We start from the raw sequence: 19,009 nt of genomic DNA on the forward strand, positions 1-19,009 counted from the left end.
CAATCCATACAGCTAGAATTGTTAAAGAATGGCATGAGGAACATTCTAATGAAGTTGAGCATCTCGTCTGGCCGGCACAGTCCCCAGACCTCAACATTATTGAGCATTTATGGTCTGTTTTAGAGATTCAAGTAAGACGTCGATTTCCACCGCCATCGTCTCTAAAAGAGTTGGAGGGTATTCTAACTGAAGAATGGCTTAAAATTCCTTTGGAAACAATTCACAAATTGTATGAATCAATACCTCGGAGAATTGAGGCTGTAATTGCCGCAAAAGGCGGACCTACACCATATTAAATTATATTTTGTTGATTTTTTAAGGTGTTTCCATTATTTTGTCCAACCCCTGTACCTCACAATTTCACTCTGTTGGTGTGTTGGGCTGGCCATACCCTGTATGCTTGTGAGGTGTACAAATTTGAAGAAAAATTTGTGATGAGAGTTGTTCGCTGCTTTAAGAACAGGACGTTAATTTAAAAAAAAAAAAAAAAAATCAGTCAGTGTTGGTAAAACTGTCCTGCTGATGTATTAACAGTTAATTCAAAATCAGTGTGTGTGATATGAAGACGCATTTATTACCAATTTTTATGAATGTCCAAAAAAAAAAGTTAAATTATAGTCGGCTCCTGCCTGACTTGAGTTTCTTCCACTGTAACAAAAGTACTACACTAAAAAAGCAAATTGAGACGGTATGCTTTACACCCAATTACCGGTCTAAACATCTTTCGTATCATCTTACTCTGCTTGTGCTTCACCTTTTTCATCTTTCTCGCCGTCTCTGTCTTTCTGTTCCTCCTGTGTCACATCCCCTGAATTGTCTTTCTCTTTTTGTTCCGCCGTGTTCAGATCTGTTTTTTCTTTGGTCACCTCAGGCTTTGCTGTGTCCTCTTTCACCACCTCCTGAACGTTGTACTTCCTGTATAAGGTGTAGTCTTTTACCACGCTGAGGCAACACACAGCTTTGATGACCTCCACAATGATTGTCAGCTCAGGGTTGGTCAAATCCACTTTGTTTTTAGGATTTAGCTTCCCAACAAGACCTGAAATGGTCAAAGAAGAAAAAAAACCATCAGATTTACTCTTCATAAAACAAAAAAAACAGCAAATCAAAGACATTCAAAGATGTCAAAATTACTTGCGACTGCTTTGATAATGTCATCTCTCTTGATGTGGCTGCTGTTGCGGGCCTTGAATGCAATCTGATAGGTTCCACAGTTTGGGGCTTTGAACCAAGGCTCCAAGAATGTGGTCAGGTACTTCACCATGTCATCCTGGAAAGCCTTACATGTTCCAGTGACCTGCAAAACACAAAAACACAGATGAGGCTAAGAATGACAAAATCAACCTCAATCATTTTAGCAATTTAGAGAGGTGGCTGTGGGAAGAATTAACAAAAGTGGACTAATTTGATTTTTTTATACTGAATAGGCAAGTGAGTTGTGACCTGGTTTCAAATTGATTCTTTGGAATCAGATACATTTGAGTTTATCAGTAATGTTTATTGCTGCTGGGATGTTTTTCCTACCATCAATTCATTGGAAAACAACAATAAACCCATGCATCTACACTGTTAGAAACTGTCAAAAAAGAGGAGTCACGGTGGAAATGAAGAGATGGTCATCATGTCATAATAATAATAACAATCATAATAATGGATTGCATTTCTATAGCTCTTTTCAAGGCACCCTAAGCGCTTTACATTATTGATCCATTATTCAACATTATTCATTATTCTGACATGTTGGTCCCATATGAACCATCTCGGACCCTGAGAACCTCAGGGACCGGTCTTTTACCGGTGCCCAGAGTCAGGACTAAACAGAGTGAAGCTGCATTTCAGTTCCATTAAGGTAAACTCTGGAACAGTCCTTCTGATGATGTGAGACAGGCCTCAACACTGACAATGTTTAAGTCCAGGCTGAAAACGACTCTGTTCAACTGTACATAGAACAACTGAAAGGGTTCTTTCTGTACTCTTCTCTTTTACTTTATTTTAACTGATTATTATTTATGTTTTATAGATTATGTTTTAATCGTGTGTTTTAACTTGTTTCTTTTCCATTTCTGTAAAGCACTGTGTATGAATTGTACTATACAAATAAATTTTCCTTGCTTTGCCCATTCATTCACTCACATTCACACTCTGGTGGTGGTAAACTACATGTATATCCACAGCTGCCCTGGGGCAGGCTGATGGAAGCATGACAGCCAATATGCCCCAAACGGCCCCTCTGACCACCACCGAACATTCATACACCATTGTGAGTGGCACTGGAGACAAGGAGGGTGAAGTGTCTTGCCCAAGGACACAACACCATATGACAAGGACAGTGCAAACCCCCAACCCTTCGGTTATTGGACGACCCCTCTACCTGAGCCACATCCACACCATAAATGAGTTAAGATGACAACAGTGCTGGTTGTAATATCATGACATTACATGAAATACTGAAACTAACTTCTATACAACATGGAATTCGATATCAGGGATGCCATCTATTTGACACTCACAAGAGCTGAACAGCAGGTCTATTATCGAGGGGAAAAATCCTGTTAGAAGAAAAACCTATTTCAAATAAACAACTTTTTTTTAAAATGTACTAGTGACCTGTACACCTTTTTTTCCTACTCTGTAGAGTAACTATTTTTAAAATTTTGTGGGTGTAGCATCCACAAACCAGTGAAGTTGCAGTTTACATCTTCATCTCCATGTGTCCAGACTTAGAAAGTAACTTTGAAGGAGTTTGCCAGAAGATATAGAATATTTTTGGTGTGTTGAATCAGAAAATTCTTGATTCATGAACTACTTCTATGATCTTTCAATATCATATAAAGAACAGGTTTAGAGATACGATTTGAGCTTCTCACTGGTAGCATTCGAAGGATCACACGGGACTTTTTCTTCTTGGTGGTGTGGAGATCAGACAGGATGTGATGAACCAGCTTGTCAGATTCTAAGAAAAGACAAAAAATAATGTTAGGCACAACAGCAACAACAAAAGCAAAACTGAACTTACTATTCATTAAGCAGGTGTACCCAGATTCTGAGTCCTGATGAAGATGACGTTGTTTGCTCCGCTTTCCAGAGCCTGGAAGCGTTTCGCATGTTTAGCTCCAGATGATTGGAGCTGTTCCACTTCCTTCTTCAGAGCTGCATCAATATCTTCCTCCTCAGCATCTTCCTCGTCACTGCTGCTGCTGTTATTGCCTTGCAACTATCATAGAGAGCCAGGTTCAGAACAATGAATAAAACACTAGATTGAGGTACGATTTACACTTTTAATATGAGCCTTTATTAAACAATTAATGAATGAATAGCTATTTACATTCACCAGCTATTTCATACAAATTGAAAGAGATTTCTTTGTTTTGTGGTAAAATTTAAATCTATAAAAAGTCTTTGCTGGTCTGACAACAGGATAATGAATGTATAGAGAGGCACAGTCATGAAAAAAGAAATACGGTGTTAGCCTATACCATGGGTCGGCAACCTTTACTGTCTAAAGAGCTGAACTGAAATAGAAAAAAAAAAACTGTCTAGAGCCAGAAGATATCTCTATATGTTTTAACTCAAGCGGGTGACTGTTTAGGATTAGTTTGTACAGAATATGTCAAGGACAAATCAAAGTTTCTGTGCATTAAATTTATAGAACTACAAAGAAATGACAGAACTACACTAAAGAAAACTGATATTTGTCGTTATTGTGTTTGTGCAGCAAAATCAACTAGTATATGAAGCAAATGGAGTAAACAAATGAATACCTTCACTGTTGCAAAATAAAACAGTCTACTTTTACTAGTACTATTTTTTAATTCAAAGTAACTTTATGGTTGTGACACTAACAAACTGTGTAAAAAAACATAATAAAATAAAATAAAAGTACCATACATTTTTTGACAAAACCACATTGAGCCACTTGAAAAAGGCCTGAGAGCTAAATGTGGCCCCACAGCCACAGGTTGCCTAACCCTGGCCTATACTCTAAACCTACATAATGAAATATTACTAACATGTTTGATAACAATGGCACTACATAATACTAATACAGTGAAATGTACTGTTGTGCATAATGTTGGTAATGACAAATTAAAAGTAGCTTATACTGCATGTAATAGATGCTTAACCCTTTCATGCATAGCGGTCACTCCAGTGGACAGTTATTCTGCAGCTGTTCTCTTGTATATTCATGGCTTTGGTTGTTTTAGTTCCATATCAGCCAACACAGTGGATGCTCATGCACCATCCCATCCACTGCGATTCAGTCCATTACTGTAACTTTGCTGTTCTTGATAAACCTACTCTGCAGTTACATGTTTGGGTGTAAAGCAATTATTAATTGTTATTAGACTTTAATTAACAGTTGTTGTTTTTTTAACAAAACGGTTTTGTTTTTTTTTTTGCATATTATCTCCTTGAAGTGAATAATAAATAGTATTAGAATATGTTAAAATGTGAGAAAACATTTGATTAGCCGCATTAAAAATGTTCTTATTGCATAGTTTTCCATATCAGTCTGATATTAGGTTTTAAATGCATGTTTCTTTGCTTCAAAAATTAATGATCTCCAGCTGAGTGGACTTTTTTTATAACTCTTTAAAAAAAAAAAAAAAACCTTGATCGCAATGGTTTTTTTTTTCCATGCCTATAGACGAACAAAAACACCCAGGAAAAATATATTGACAAAGGTTCCATAATTCATGCATGAAAGGGTTAAAATAAAATGGTATGTATTGTTGCATAAACCAAAGCTGCACGACACACTATAGTTTTGTAATCATGTGCAATTACAGTGTATAATTAGAAAAAGTCATTTAAGTTGTATGAGAGTGTGGTGACAGCTTAGTAACACTGAACTACTGTTTGGTTTTTAAGTTGTTGAAAATACTTGCACATTTATTTGATAACTTGCTTCAAAATTTCACAAAATAAACTGAGAATTCTTGAATCCTTGATAACCAAAACTCCCTGCTGCTGCAATGGTGTCCACAATAACAGCAAAAAAAAACAAAACAAAAAAAAAAACAACTTTTCATCAAATCATACAGCACTTAAATGGAAAGATAAACAACCAGCAACATTTAAATCTTGGTTTCTGGATCATTTACATCATTTAACATTAGGGGGAAAAAATTAGATATACTATAAGAGGATGTGCCAATAAGTTTTTCAGTACCTGGCAACCCGTTCTGAATCACATAAAAGAGGTTGATCCCTTGCTTATTCCAGAGGAGTCTTATTAATGCTAGTCTGTGACTAATATCTGAGTCTCTTATTATTTTTTAGTCCTTTCTTTATTATTATTGCTATTCTTAATTAATTATCTTCTTTTCGTGGTGCAACAGGGTAGGAGTGTTCATGGGTTTAGGTCAGCGTTTTTCAACCTTGGGGTCGCCTGAAATTTTGAATAACTGATTTAAAAAAAACAAAACAAAACAAAACAAAAAAAAACTTACTCATAAAAAATATATGTTGAGTTGACAGAGACAATCCCAATACATAAAAGACATGACAAACTGTGGAGCTGAAACTGAAGCACTGTGGTACTGTTTATCTTTCAAATGTTCATTGTGGTCGGTTTCAGATGCTGCAGCTCTTTCATAATTCATAGTTTGAGTTATTGTTTGTTCAGTATTAATTATCAGCCTTGTAAATCCAAGCTGGACTGACTGTACATATCCTGACCAAGGAAAATAAAATTCTCACTTTGTGCAGTAATCTACACCTGGCTTTTCTGCCTGGGTCCATAATAATATACATTATATAGACTAAATGTCATCTAAAATTAACATTTATTTGCAACATAGTATAGCAAACTATTACATGATCAAAAACAAATTAATTCTAGCAAAAAAAAAAAAAAAAAAAAAAGTCTCTGTTTTGAATGTCTGGGGTCGCCATAAATGTGTGATGTTAAAATGGAGTCACGAGCCAAAAAAGGTTGGGAAACACTAGTTTAGGTATAAAAAAAAAAGTGATAACTGTATTATGCTTTTGTGGATGTGTAATAAAAACACTTTGAACAAAAGAAAAAAAAATCAAACAGCACTAAGATTAAGAGGGTTATTGTGATGGAGACAAGTTGATTTGAGTCCAGAGTTTAACAAAACCATTGAGCTCTGAGGTCCTCTATAAAACACAGTTAAAAAAATAAAAAAATAAAAAAAACAGAAAAATGAAGCCAAAATAAGTTTATCATCAATCTTATTGCAACAAAGTACAGCTCATTGCTTTACCCTGCACATAGACACATATATACTGTTTAGAAACTGGACTATGTGTCTGATTTCTAAAGTATTCTGCTTCAACAGAGGGGGAAATTATTGTGTTACAGTTGTTCCATTCAAGTATAATAAAAAGTAGCAGGAAAGAAACTATCAGTACATTTATCACATATGCATATGAAAACACACATAGGTGCCTGTGGATGTGATGGGACTGACCTTTTCGGGTCCGTACAGCTTGTCTGCGTACTCACTGAGCAGATTGAAGGCCTCTGCAGTGCACTTCCTCTCGTTCATGTTACATGTGATGAGGATCCCCTCCATGCCCACCTCAAGTTCCCTGGAGCCCTTCCACCGTTTGGTGTGGTGTCCGTACCGCTTCTTGCTCCGTTTCCTGGAGTCGTTCTGTGCGGCTGACATGTTCCTATCCCGCCTGCACCACCTCTGTCTGAACCTAAGCAGATAACCTTGTGTATGTGCTAACAAACCAGCTGCTACCTTCTTGTTTTGGTTCCTGCCCCTCAGCTCTATCACCTGCTAGCTTCTCGGTTTAAGCTAACACTAGCTTTCACGGACTTGGAAACAACAGCGGCCGCAACGAAAACGAAAGGAAAAGTTTGCAGCCTGTCCGTGTTAACATGTGTTCAGCATCAAACTGTAGATGAATGACGAACGGCAGCTCATTCAGTCACAACATAGCACGTTTTAGACTGTCCTGTACGGCGACACGGAAGGACAAAAAGCCCGGCGTTTTCGCGAACTCACAGTACATGGAATATGAACAAACCAAAACGGAACATTTGTGTTAACCGTACCCTGCAGAAGAGGATTAGGGCCACTGGAAAAAAAATATAGAATATATATACAATATATATATTTTTAATTGTTATTCTGCGGAAAAAGTCAGAATTCTGACTTTAATCTCAGAATTCAGATTTTTTTTCTCAGTATTCTGACTTAATCTCAGAATTCTGACTTTTTCCCCCCTCAGAATTATGAGTTTGTTCTCAGTATTCTGACTTTAAACTCAGTATTCTGACTCTAAACTCAGAATTCTGACTTTTTTCCCTTATAATTCTGACTTTAAACTCATAATTCTGACGTTTTTTCTCTGAATTCAGACTTCTTTCTCAGAATTCTGACTTTAAACTCAGAATTCAGATTTTTTTCCTCATAATTCTGACCTTAATCTCAGAATTCTGACTTCTTTTTCTCAGAATTATGACTTTAAATTCAGAATTATGACTTTTAACTCAGAACTATGACTTTTTCTCTGAATTCTGACTTCTTTCTCAAAATTGTGAAGTCAGAATTTAACTAAATTGAAAAAAAAAAAAAAAGAATTCTGACTTTTTTTTCTCATAAAAATAATAATAAAAATATACTGGACCTTAATTTTTATTTCTTTTTTTTTCCCAGTGGCCCTAATCCACTTCTGTAAATAGCACACTATATACAAAACAAAATAAATCCAATTTACTATGGGTAGAAACTGTATTATTAATGTATTAATTAGTTGTACAATTACACAGTAGACCATGGGAGTCAAACATACAGCCTGTGGGCGGTGGGCCGTAACCAGCCCACCAAAGGGTCCAATTTGGCCCTCTGGATGAATTTGTGAAATGCAAAAATTACACTGGAATATTAACAATTAAATATGTCAAAATCATTTTAGTTCAGGGGCCACATCCATAACAATTTGGTCTCAAATGGGCCAGGCCAATAAAATACAATCAATAACCTATAAATAACAACAACTCCAAATTTTTCTGTTTGTTTTAGTGCAAAAAAAAGTAAAATTACATAAAAATGTTTACAAACTTTTCAAATCCTTTTACAAAAAATGTGAATAACCTGAACAAATATGAAGAACCTGAAAAGTCTTGAGAAAAAATAAATACAATTTCAACAGTTTTCTGGCTGTTACTAAATGTTTTGTGTATTTGTAGATTAACTGTCATTTGTAACTTGTAATGCACATGTGTAAATGGTAAGATGAGGCATAATATTATTAAAATTGGTCTTATTTTACTTAAGAAGTTTCGGGTTCAGGTCAGCATATCAATTGTCTCTATTTATGTGTCAAGTTTGAAGTAAATTGAAACAAAATTGATGTTTTTATAGACATCTGAAATTTTGCCCATTATAAGATACTGGGAGAAAATAAAAAATATTATAAAAATTAAAAAAAAAAAGTGAAGTTTGACCTACTGTTCCAAAAATGTAACCATGTTGATTCTAGGTCACTGGCAAGCTATAAACCCAATTTGGTATAAATTCAACCTATGGTTTTGCTGCTAGAGTGTTAACAAACAAAGAAACAAACTAACTGAACCAAAAACAATACCCCTTGCCTCCCCTTCAGGGGGTGGGGTAATAATAACACATACTAGAATAATATATTGGATTTAATTTAGAATCGAATTGTCTTCTATTCTTCATATTTATTCTTAACATATTGAGTTAACATTCCCTGTGCTACACTAAAGTTTGCCACCACTTTGTTTTAATGTAGCCATTACTTTTATACAGTATCGTTACTGTTTTATTTGTGGTTTTTTAATCTTCCCATGTTTACTTTTATAATTTTATTCTGTTTGTCTGCTTGTCTTATATAACTGGATTTTATTGCTGTTTTACGTGTTTCTTAAGCATTTTACAACACTGTTTTGAACAGTGCTTTACAAATACAGTTTATCATCATTAAATTTTCTATCCAGCCTTAGCAAGAAAATTGTCTTTGGTCTCACCAGAGGAATATAGCAAAAGCAGGATAATATACAGTATATAAACGTCACAACATAAAAACACAATTATCTGAAGTGCAAAACAGATGCAACATTCAGTGGATATCGTAAACGCTACAGAATATTGTCATATTTGAATGTCCTGTAACTTGTTGACCTCAGCTCTGTGGATGTTTTTCTTTGCCAGAGGTGTTTTAAAGTGTGAGAGGAATAGCTCAGACTCACTGTCGAAGGGATGTGTGTTGTCACTAATAATTGGCAGGGCCTTCCTGTTTACAGCTGTGATGTAAAGGTCAGGTAAAACCCCTGCTGTCTTCACAATTATGGTCAACTTGTTTCCATTTACTAAGGTCATGTTTTATACCAAACACAGATGTTCACAACAACAATGCTCCCTTTCAGACCGACAGACGCTTTTCACGACATACATCAGGTCTGACAGTAAATCCCTTCACCTTCCAAATTTAAAAAGTCTCTGAAAGGTTTTCTTTCATATAAATCATAAAAACAAAGGCCGTGAAACTGGATTTGTCATTTACGTGTTCACCAAAAACACGGTTAAAACAGGTGATGTTTTGTCTGGTCATAGTTTTGAATGAGTTGCTTTGTTTTTCCAACTGGTCTTCAACATAATCAGAACAATATTTATGCATAGAAAAGATCCACTATCTTATACTTTTGAGATGGAAACAGGAAACTCCTCCCACACATGATTAATGGATTGCAGACGTCATGAGATTTTTTACAAATGGAGAAGATCAGATGCACGTTAGCGGGATCAACTGCAAAATTCTATAAAGCATGGCAGCCTTTTGTAAAATAAACAGAAAGTTATAGAATGAGCAATTTATCATCAGATCACCACTCATCACCTGGATAACTGTAGGTATGGTACATATTTGATTTCTTTTCTTGTAATTTTTAATTTTTTTTTCATAATTATTTATTTAATGTTATTTTATTCATCTATTTATTTTCGCTTTTGCTATGTTTTCACATCTAAACTTTGTGTGAATGCTGTGTGCCTCCTGTTCATATTCCTGATGTCTTTTGGTAGATATCTTTACATGTTTATGTTTCTATCGGAGTTGGAGGTGGGGACTTATTGTAAGGACAGTAAAAGTGTACACAATGTATGATGCATCCATGTTATGCTGTTGAAAATCCATAAATAAAATCATATACGTACTATATATAAAAAAAGAAAAGATCCACTAAAGCTACACCATCTTCTTGTTTCATTTACATAATAAAAATAGTAAAATTTAAAGAGAGATCAATGATAATTATAATTAGGTTTCATTTTACCATTACATCTAATCTTACAGAGCTTGACAAAACCTTTTCCCTCTTCTTATAATCAGAGTATGGTGTTGTTTATCTATGCAAAATTAAAACCAGACAACACGAAATATTACAAAAAAAGCCACTTTATTATAATGATTGGCATTTCATTCAATCGCCATGGAATTTTTACAAAATTATTCATTTCTTGTACATAAACATTCATTATTGCCCAACCATAGTATCACTATTCTTCATAGATATGTAATGTTATTTGTCTTTGCTTATTGAATTACATACCTATACCTTCAATAAAAATCCAAATATTCTAAAGAAAATGTACAGGCCAGTGAAATACATGATTTAAATACGTGACACTTAATACTTTGTGAATCCATAAAGGGAAAATAAAAGTATACTACACTAATGTCCCTTGATCATTCATTTTAACAGTGGAGAATGTAAATCATGTTTAAACACTCCCCTACCCCGACCTCTTCCACTCCCACCATCCTGAACAGTCTATTCGGATTCATTGCACTGCACTTTATTTGCACTGTTGTTTATGCATGTTCATACATACATATTTTATTTCGCATTATCATAATTTTAGCTCCATGTTGACTTAGGGCTGGGCGATATGGAAAGAAATCATAACACAATAATTTTTTTTTCATATCAGACAGTATCGATATGTATCAAGATATAAATCAAATCATTATTTTTGCCAAGCTTACATTTTCTGTTACTCATAAGTTAATTGTGAAGACATCAGAAGATTATTTTTGATTTAAATATGATTTTATCTGTCAGAGGTTGAACATGACAGATGTGCTGAAGAACATAATACAACTGTTTCAGATCAATAAAACAGGTACATATATTTAAAACTAAACAAAAGTCTGACCAGCAGGCAAAAGCTTTCAAGTTTTAAAAGAGAACACAAACAAAACAGACCATCTTCACCAAACAATACTCGGGGTATATGCGTGGGGGTGCGTTCCTTAACTGCTGTAAACCGAAAGTGAAACTTGAGGAAAGGTTACTGTGTTCTTCACGCAGGCTACGTGTATTTGTTCGGTATACCTCTGTATTGTACTGAAGGCCCCTAACCGAAACTGTTCGCACCCTACTTTTCAGTAACTCAGTCGCCTGAGTTCTAAGTCAAATTTTTTCCAGAGGGAACACTCATTACCTCCTGCTGCAGCTCAAACATTAGTGTGTGTGCTGCAGCTCTTCTTACTCCTGTGCTGTGTCCATCAACCTAACTTGCCATGACTGTAGTGTGATTGGTGCAGTGGTACTTAATTATGACTGGCTGTTCTTATGTCTGTCAAAACATGGACATATTAATTCTATCGAAATCGTATTGAGCATGTCTCATATTTAGGAAGATTTCTATTTCTTTTTTGTCAGACTTGATGTTACTGTGACGTGTCTTGTCAGTTGTTTTATCCAGGTTTGCCAAAACATGTCAAGGAAAAAAAAAAATCTACTTTTTTTCCCATCTGACAAAAAAGAAAAAGAAATCTAGATAAGTTCAGTAGACAGTATGAACCTAATCGGACTATGTCTCATATTTCCATCAAGGAAAAGTTATTTCGTGACATATATCGTTATCGTTTTATCGCCCTGCCCTTTGATTACTATATTATTTACTCTGCTGTCTTTTACTGACATTGCTGCTCTTTAAACAATCAAAATAAATCTGATTCTAAATACATGTAATAGAATATTTAGGAAGTGTAAAGACCTGCTAATAGCTCTTTCTTAGTGATGACTGGTGGGGCTGACAGTTGACAGTGGAGTTGAAGTGACAGAGGGAAACAGAGGATCCAGAGGAAGTCGAGCTGCTCTTCATCACAGCTGATTCCCATTTGAAAAACTCACATCCTTTCTGTATTCTGCCACAGGTGCCGCCTGAGTGGCGAACTGGACAGCAGTAAAACCAACGGCCTTGGTTTGGACCCCCATTAGACACAACCTGACGCTTTGCCCGGCGGCCACACGAACAGAACGGGGCTGTGATCTTCAACCCTCCTTTCAGTGTCCTGGGAACAAAGGAGCGATTTGTCGACCAAGAGGAGAGTGTGTTGGCCGACAAAGAAGAGAGGGTGTTTTTGGGGGTGGGGCATGAGCTGGTACCTGCGGCCATGTTTCCTGGATCAGTGTAGATGGTGAACTTTGACGTCTCTCTGCGTCTCTTGTCCTGTGTGATGACTGTTTTAGGCCTGGAAAATGAGGCACCGGGGGTCGAGGTCTTTCCTGGAACAAACGGTTTTGTCTTGAACATAGGATGTGTGTTTGTTTCTGACTTGTGTGGCAGCTCTGAAGAGGTTTTGGTGACTCCTTTAGTTGGATGATTTGATTTGGAGGTAACAGATTTTGGCACCGTGAAACAAACTCTTGGCTCTGAGACAGTTGAGTTCTGCCTCATTTCATTTGAGTTGGATTTGTTTCCAACAGCAGTTTCTTTTATTTGACCCATTAATGTGACCTGACCCACAGAAGAATGTGAATCACCATAACATCCACTGTCCACATCTGACACATACTCAAAGTCTGTTACACTGCAAACATCGTCTCCGTCTAACACCACGTCGTCATAGGAACCACATCGGTCCTCTGATTCCACTGTGATTTCAACACTTTCCTCGACACGCTTCACCTCTGCTCCCGTTTTTAGCGGCTGATTAGGTCGAGGTACATGTAAAGGGCCACCAACAGTTGTAGAACACAGAACGAGGCTGTTGTTACTACACGATGAAGTGCTATTTATTACATCAGAAGAGCAAAGATTAGTCACAATGTTCGCTGTATTCGACCTTCGACTGTGCCCCCATGACGATATTCCTGTACCACTCAGTACAGTCTTAGGTGACACCAAACTATGAACAGATTCTTGAACTACACCCTCCTTGGAGTTTAGAATTCTACTGTGGTTCTCTGTGGATGATACTGTTTGACAGGATTTAGGAGAAATCTTGGATGTTGAAGTTTTTTCTGCTGCAAGCTTGTTTGCTGTTTTATCAGTGTTCAACTTGGGTTTGTCTTTCTTGTTTTCTGGAGGACAAGTTTTGTTGTCAAAGATGGGTTTGCTTGTCAATGGGGTCTATGAGGAGAAGATAAGAAAAAAAAAATCAATAGAAACTCATAAAATATTAAACATATCTGGCCTTTCGAGGAAATCATGCATCCATTTAATGTTTTCAATTACTGGTGCAACATACAGAAGAGCTCAAAAACAAAACAACTCATATCATTAGTATGGAATTCTGTACCAGTGTTCCCTGTGGAATTGATGTCTTGATGTGGTGGTGTGTAATATGGGGGAGGGGTGTCGGCCAATTTCCGTACTAATTATAATACTTATAATACGGGGGGGGGGGGGGGGGGGGGGGTCGTTGGTTGGTTTTCCGTCCTACTTATAATAAGGTGTGTGTGTGTGTGTGGGGGGGGTTCATACGTGGTGGTGTGGAAGTGAAACTTAACAGCGTTACTAATTACTCTACATCTCCTGCTGTTGTGAAGCTCACCTTTTCCCTACCTCCTGAATCTTCACAAACTTTCATTTGAGGGGGTAGGATGTTTGTCCTGGCCTATTATATATTATACATATGTATGATAAGTCTAATGCGATGGTGGTGATTTTTTTTTTTTGGTGTGGTGGCAAGGATTTTGCCGTGGCGCAAAACCTTACCAGCAGAAACATTATGTACTTAAAAGGAAAAGATTCCATAATTATGAAATTAGGATTTTGAGATTTTGTTATTAACCATCAGATAACATGGAAACCATTGGAAAAATGTAAAATAAATAAATGAATATTGAAAGAAAAAAAAAAGCAACACTACAATCCACTAAAAAGAGGTATCAATCATGTGTTGAGTGGAGTGATCATAATTTATTCTTTAAATATTTGAAGATAACAGTTTTTTCCACAATTGCTTCAAAGATGTTTTGTGATTATGAGATCTTATCTCATACTTTAAAGGGCTTTATCTCTAAGTTAAAGTGTCTGTAGTCCTTTTAAACGTTGCATCTCTCCAGACTAAAATGCAGAAGGATGACTGCATACAATTTGCACCAGATCATCCACAATATTTATTAATATTAAAATAAGCTTTAAAAAAAATAGGCATGTAAAATTTGAATGTGGCAGGCCATGGTACTGATGATCTGTAAAGTTGTTTCTTTGGTGGAGGCGATGGAGACTGAAATTTTAGGAGTTGGAGTTCATTAAGGGCACTGTCGGGCGACCACTCACCCTCTCAAGGCTTCGAGTGATTTTCATGATACAGCCATCCCTCATCATCCTGGCTGCCAGCTGAGCTGTATTTCGGGCATCATCTAAACCTAAACAAAAAACAAAACACATATTTAAAAACCAAAAGAAAAAAACATTAGGTCTATTTTTCTATGTCGCTGTAGCTTTTTCTGTACCTGAATGTTCTCTGCCTTCAAACTGTATTCCCAGATCTTGTAGTGCCCCATTCAGGCCTTTAGGTTTCCTGTTGTAAAACAGCTGGAAAATACAAAAATGAAAACAAAGGTGGTCAAATATATGATTTTACACTGTCCCACTCATTAATTACTTGAAGATAATCTTCATTACAAAGAAGCGTCCAACAAAATTACACTAATGCAGCAATTAATTCTAAGGATCTCCTGTTTCAGTTTTATTTTAATATGAATTTTCTAAAAACATTACTTTAGCTAAAGATGAAAATATGGTCTTTTTTCATTACATGTTACATAACTTATTCAAGAAAACAGGTAGATACAGTTAAGAAAATACAAAGATAAAAAATACAAAAAGGACAACTAGAAGCACGTGATTGTGAAATTATCAGATAGCAGACAGACAAATTAAAGGGGTAATATTTTGCTTTTTTTTTTAATAGAATTATGCATTTATAACATTTCCCTGTGGTCTACATAAACTGTAAATGCTATGCTTGGGTCTGAATTCTTCATTAATTAAACTCCACAGGTCCATCTTCAACCCTATTTCTGAGTAATGACACGAGAAAGGTTGTTCTGTGCGCTGGCCCTTTAAATGCAAATGAGGCACATCACACCCCCTCCAGGTTATTGGCTGTGCTGCTCTGTCCCGTTTAAACCAACAACTGAACATTTTAGGAAATCATCTTAAAGTTCGGACATATTTTCAGTATGGACTACAACCCCTGCTGCTGACAAACAATTTTGTCGTACTCTGAGAAATGTTCATTGGAAGTCTTGACCTAATGTGCAAATGTTGTGACACAACTAGTTATAGACGCAACAAATCAAGCAGGAACTAAAACAGGTTGTAGAAATCCACTCATTTTTTGCCAAAATGAATATAAAGACAGCTTTGCAGCACCTGGAGGGTTCAAATTCAAACTTTATAAACTATTAGGGTCCAAATAAACAAATAAATGTACCAAAGACTAATAAAAGTGGGTTTAGCAAAATATGACCCCATTAAGTGAGCTCAGACTTACCCTGTATGTGCTTCTCAGGTCTATCCAGCTGTTCAGAACATCAGGCTTATGAATCTGTTTGCGTTTACACTCATACTGCAAACAAACTCCTAGATCCCAGTCTGATAGACAACACAGACAAAAGTAGATTTAAATCATATATAAAATATAAAACTCAACAGTCAAAAAAGTTGATAAACATGTTTTTGTTCACATACCGACATAAAAAATGCCTTCCTGACACCTGAATATCCAGTGTATATGGCTTATAGTAAAGGTAAATATACACTATTTAGTGTATTATTGTCAATTTTTTAGGACATTTTTTTAATGACAAACAAAATACCCATAACTTGCTAAAACCATAAATGAAGGTGATTTAAACGAGATATCGAGTGAAGTTTAGGTGAAAAATAAACAAGTTAGCTTTTAGAAAGCTATTGGTTAGCAGGGCATTATTATTAGGTAAGATACTTGCACTATTAATTACAGCATAGTTTCCTTATTTATCTACAGTCATCCTTCTTTTTAAGTTAAAGAAACATAGCAGCATAACTGACATATTTGACTTAGCAGTGATAAAATGCTATCTGCACACATTTGCACCTCGAAGGTCCCAGTGAGTGCTACATTAATTTTTTCATTCTTCTTACTCATGCTTCACATCATCCACTTTGTCTCTGTGAAGGTTCAGTTTTTCATCTCGACAGCTTATAAAAACTTTGTTCAGGGTTTGTTACCCTGTTGGTAGTGCATCATACCACATAGCAGATTTAGACTTTTTTCAGTTTTTGCTACCATGATGACAAGGATGCACCATCATGCATGACAGAGACTAATGAATCCTCCCCTGGGTATGAGCAAGAATTAAATATGCTCCAGTGCTATAAAGCATGTACTACTAACAAAATAACTCCAATACACATGCATATTACCTGACCATGTGAGGAAGGTACACAATTTTTGAGAAGGCAAAGCCTCAGAACTTCTCTGTTGCATGCTGGGAAAGACCACACCCATCTGATGCTGCAGGTTTTGTAGCCACCTGCTAAAGCGGGACAGACATATCCGGAGGGGAATTCCTGCCTCAACCTGCACCTGTGAGAGCAATCAATTAGGCTGTTAGATATACTGCTATGCGAATCATCAGAAAGTATATCAGTTTCTCTGTGGTGCTAAATAAATATATAGTTTTGCATATAACACCTGTGTAATCCCAGTGAGCTCAGTGCAGAACTCTGACAAAATGGGATGTTCCTGGGGCTGAACATATGTATGAAACTCCGACTCCACCTCCCCTGTGGATGTGTTCAACAAGACGGCAGGGAACTCAACTGCATGGAAAGGACAAAGAAAGATGAACAAAGAGTTAAAAAGACGCTTAACTACAGTACCGTACCGTCTTCTTCCACTTATCCGGGTCCGGGTTGCGGGGGCAGCAGGAGCCCAGGCAACCCTCTCCTCAGCCACTACAACCAGCTCTTACGGGGGAATCCTGAGGTGTTCCCAGGCCAGCCCAGAGATAAAATCCCTCCAGTGTGTCCTGGGTCAGTTCCAAGGTCTCCTCCCGGATGGACACGCCCAAAACACCTCCCCAGAGAGGCTTTTGGCTTAGCTCCCTTTTCACCACAATGAATCAGTTTAGCGTCCACATCACTGCAGACACCGACCCAATCCACCTTCTCCACCCTACCCTCACTAGTGAACAAGATCCCGAGATACTTAAACTCCTCCACCTGAGGTAGGACTTCCTCCCCTCCCAGAGTGGGTGCTCCACCCTTTTCCTGCTGAGGACCATGGCCTCAGACTTGGAGGTACTGATCTTCATCCCAGCCGCTTCATACTTGGCTGCAAACCACGCAAGTGAGAGCTGGAGGCTGCTGCTCAATGAAGCTTAGAGAACCACATCATCTGCAAAAAGCAGAGACAAGACCCTCCTGCCACCAAACTTGACCCCCTCCACCACCCATAAAAGTTATGAACAGAACTGGTGACAAAGAGCAGCCAAGGTGAAGGGCCAGACAAAGAATGGTTCAGAAGACCCTGATGCCAAGGAATAGGAAAATCAAGCAGAAGGGTCCGGTGCATTGTGGATCGGACAGCAGACCAAGGTGAGGGCCTTGGGGGTCCGATCCTTGGTTGCGGAAACTGGCTTTTGGACAACTAGGCCTAAGTGATCACTAAAAAAACTTGTATTGTTAATGTAACAAAGAGAAACTAAATCACTTGTTATACGAATGTGTCTCATTTTCAAGAAAACATGAATCGATAAATAACAGGGACACAAATGTCACTACAAAACAGGGAAACCCCATATCTACAAAAGGAATTCCTCCAAAACGTACTTATTTCTTGGCCATAGTTGTTTTTCTCTCTCCAGCAAGTTGATTCAAAGTCAATCACGATCAGGTGTGAAAATACTTGATCTGCAAGAAAGCATACAAATTATTATAAAGTTAGATAATTTGATGAAACTATGTGAAGCCAGAGGCATCGAGAGTACAAATCTGTTGTATAAGTAATCGTACTTACTTGATAAGGGTGATTTTTTTGTCCCAGAGGAGGCATGACTTCGTTGTCTCAATAGTCCAAGTTCTCTGGAGAAAGAGCCCGAAAACAGACCATCACAAAGTAGTATCTAACTCTAGGTTGCAAAAATTCTTATCCAACTACTTCCGGTGCATTTTCAATAACTGTGGATCAGCGTTTAAATTTTTGCTTAACCAGTTTTGAAACAGTTTTAACGGCGGTCATCTGAATCATACAATCTATTCAAACTCTTCACATACCCGTTTGTTTCTTTGACTCCAGTTTGTATGAGTTAGCTAACATGCTAACTGACGGTGTGTGAGCTACTTACTTTGCAAGTTTCTTTGTAGACATAGTAGCTGGGACTAAAATGCTAAAAATAAAATCCTAGTTTTTTTAACTACTAGAGCCAGCGAACCCGCGCTGGTTTTAAACACAACAGTCTAAGATCGATTAATTGCGGCTCCAAGTCTGTAAAAACAATCCCTGAAACATCGATCAATTAAAAGCTACGGAAACTAGATAAATTACATTTCCGGTTAAAATTTTTTTTGTCGCCAAATAAAGTAGAAAAAAAAAAACACCACACCACAGACACAATCCAAAAACTTCTGACAGTTAGATTTGTATTTTTAACATATAAAATACATGCATGGTTTTATTCTACAAGACTTAATTCTAGCTCTGTTTATTAACTTAATGGCGTAATAATAGTCATACTGACATTTATTTCTAAAAGGTCTAACCGGAAGTAGTC

General features: G+C 36.9%; 2 protein-coding genes across 2 annotated transcripts; both read right to left on the reverse strand.

Annotated features, from left to right (window-relative positions):
• Positions 1-486: 486 nt before the first annotated feature.
• thumpd1 (THUMP domain containing 1) lies at positions 487-6,948 on the reverse strand. Its single transcript, XM_030147028.1, has 5 exons — positions 6,441-6,948; positions 3,037-3,214; positions 2,868-2,953; positions 1,135-1,297; positions 487-1,039 (listed from the first exon to the last, which is right to left on the reverse strand). Exons 1-5 carry the CDS (start codon positions 6,639-6,641, stop codon positions 735-737), a joined length of 933 nt encoding a protein of 310 aa, XP_030002888.1. The 5' UTR covers positions 6,642-6,948; the 3' UTR covers positions 487-734.
• A 4,729-nt stretch (positions 6,949-11,677) lies between these two features.
• eri2 (ERI1 exoribonuclease family member 2) lies at positions 11,678-18,727 on the reverse strand. The gene is made up of 9 exons (XM_030147038.1): positions 18,584-18,727; positions 18,256-18,320; positions 18,069-18,149; positions 16,930-17,057; positions 16,659-16,821; positions 15,745-15,845; positions 14,699-14,780; positions 14,523-14,611; positions 11,678-13,367 (listed from the first exon to the last, which is right to left on the reverse strand). The coding sequence occupies exons 1-9, from the start codon at positions 18,604-18,606 to the stop codon at positions 12,012-12,014; spliced, it is 2,088 nt and encodes a 695-aa protein (XP_030002898.1). The 5' UTR covers positions 18,607-18,727; the 3' UTR covers positions 11,678-12,011.
• Between the last annotated feature and the right edge of the window lie 282 nt (positions 18,728-19,009).

This window comes from Sphaeramia orbicularis, chromosome 1 (assembly GCF_902148855.1).
Source record: "Sphaeramia orbicularis chromosome 1, fSphaOr1.1, whole genome shotgun sequence".
NCBI lineage: Eukaryota > Metazoa > Chordata > Actinopteri > Kurtiformes > Apogonidae > Sphaeramia > Sphaeramia orbicularis.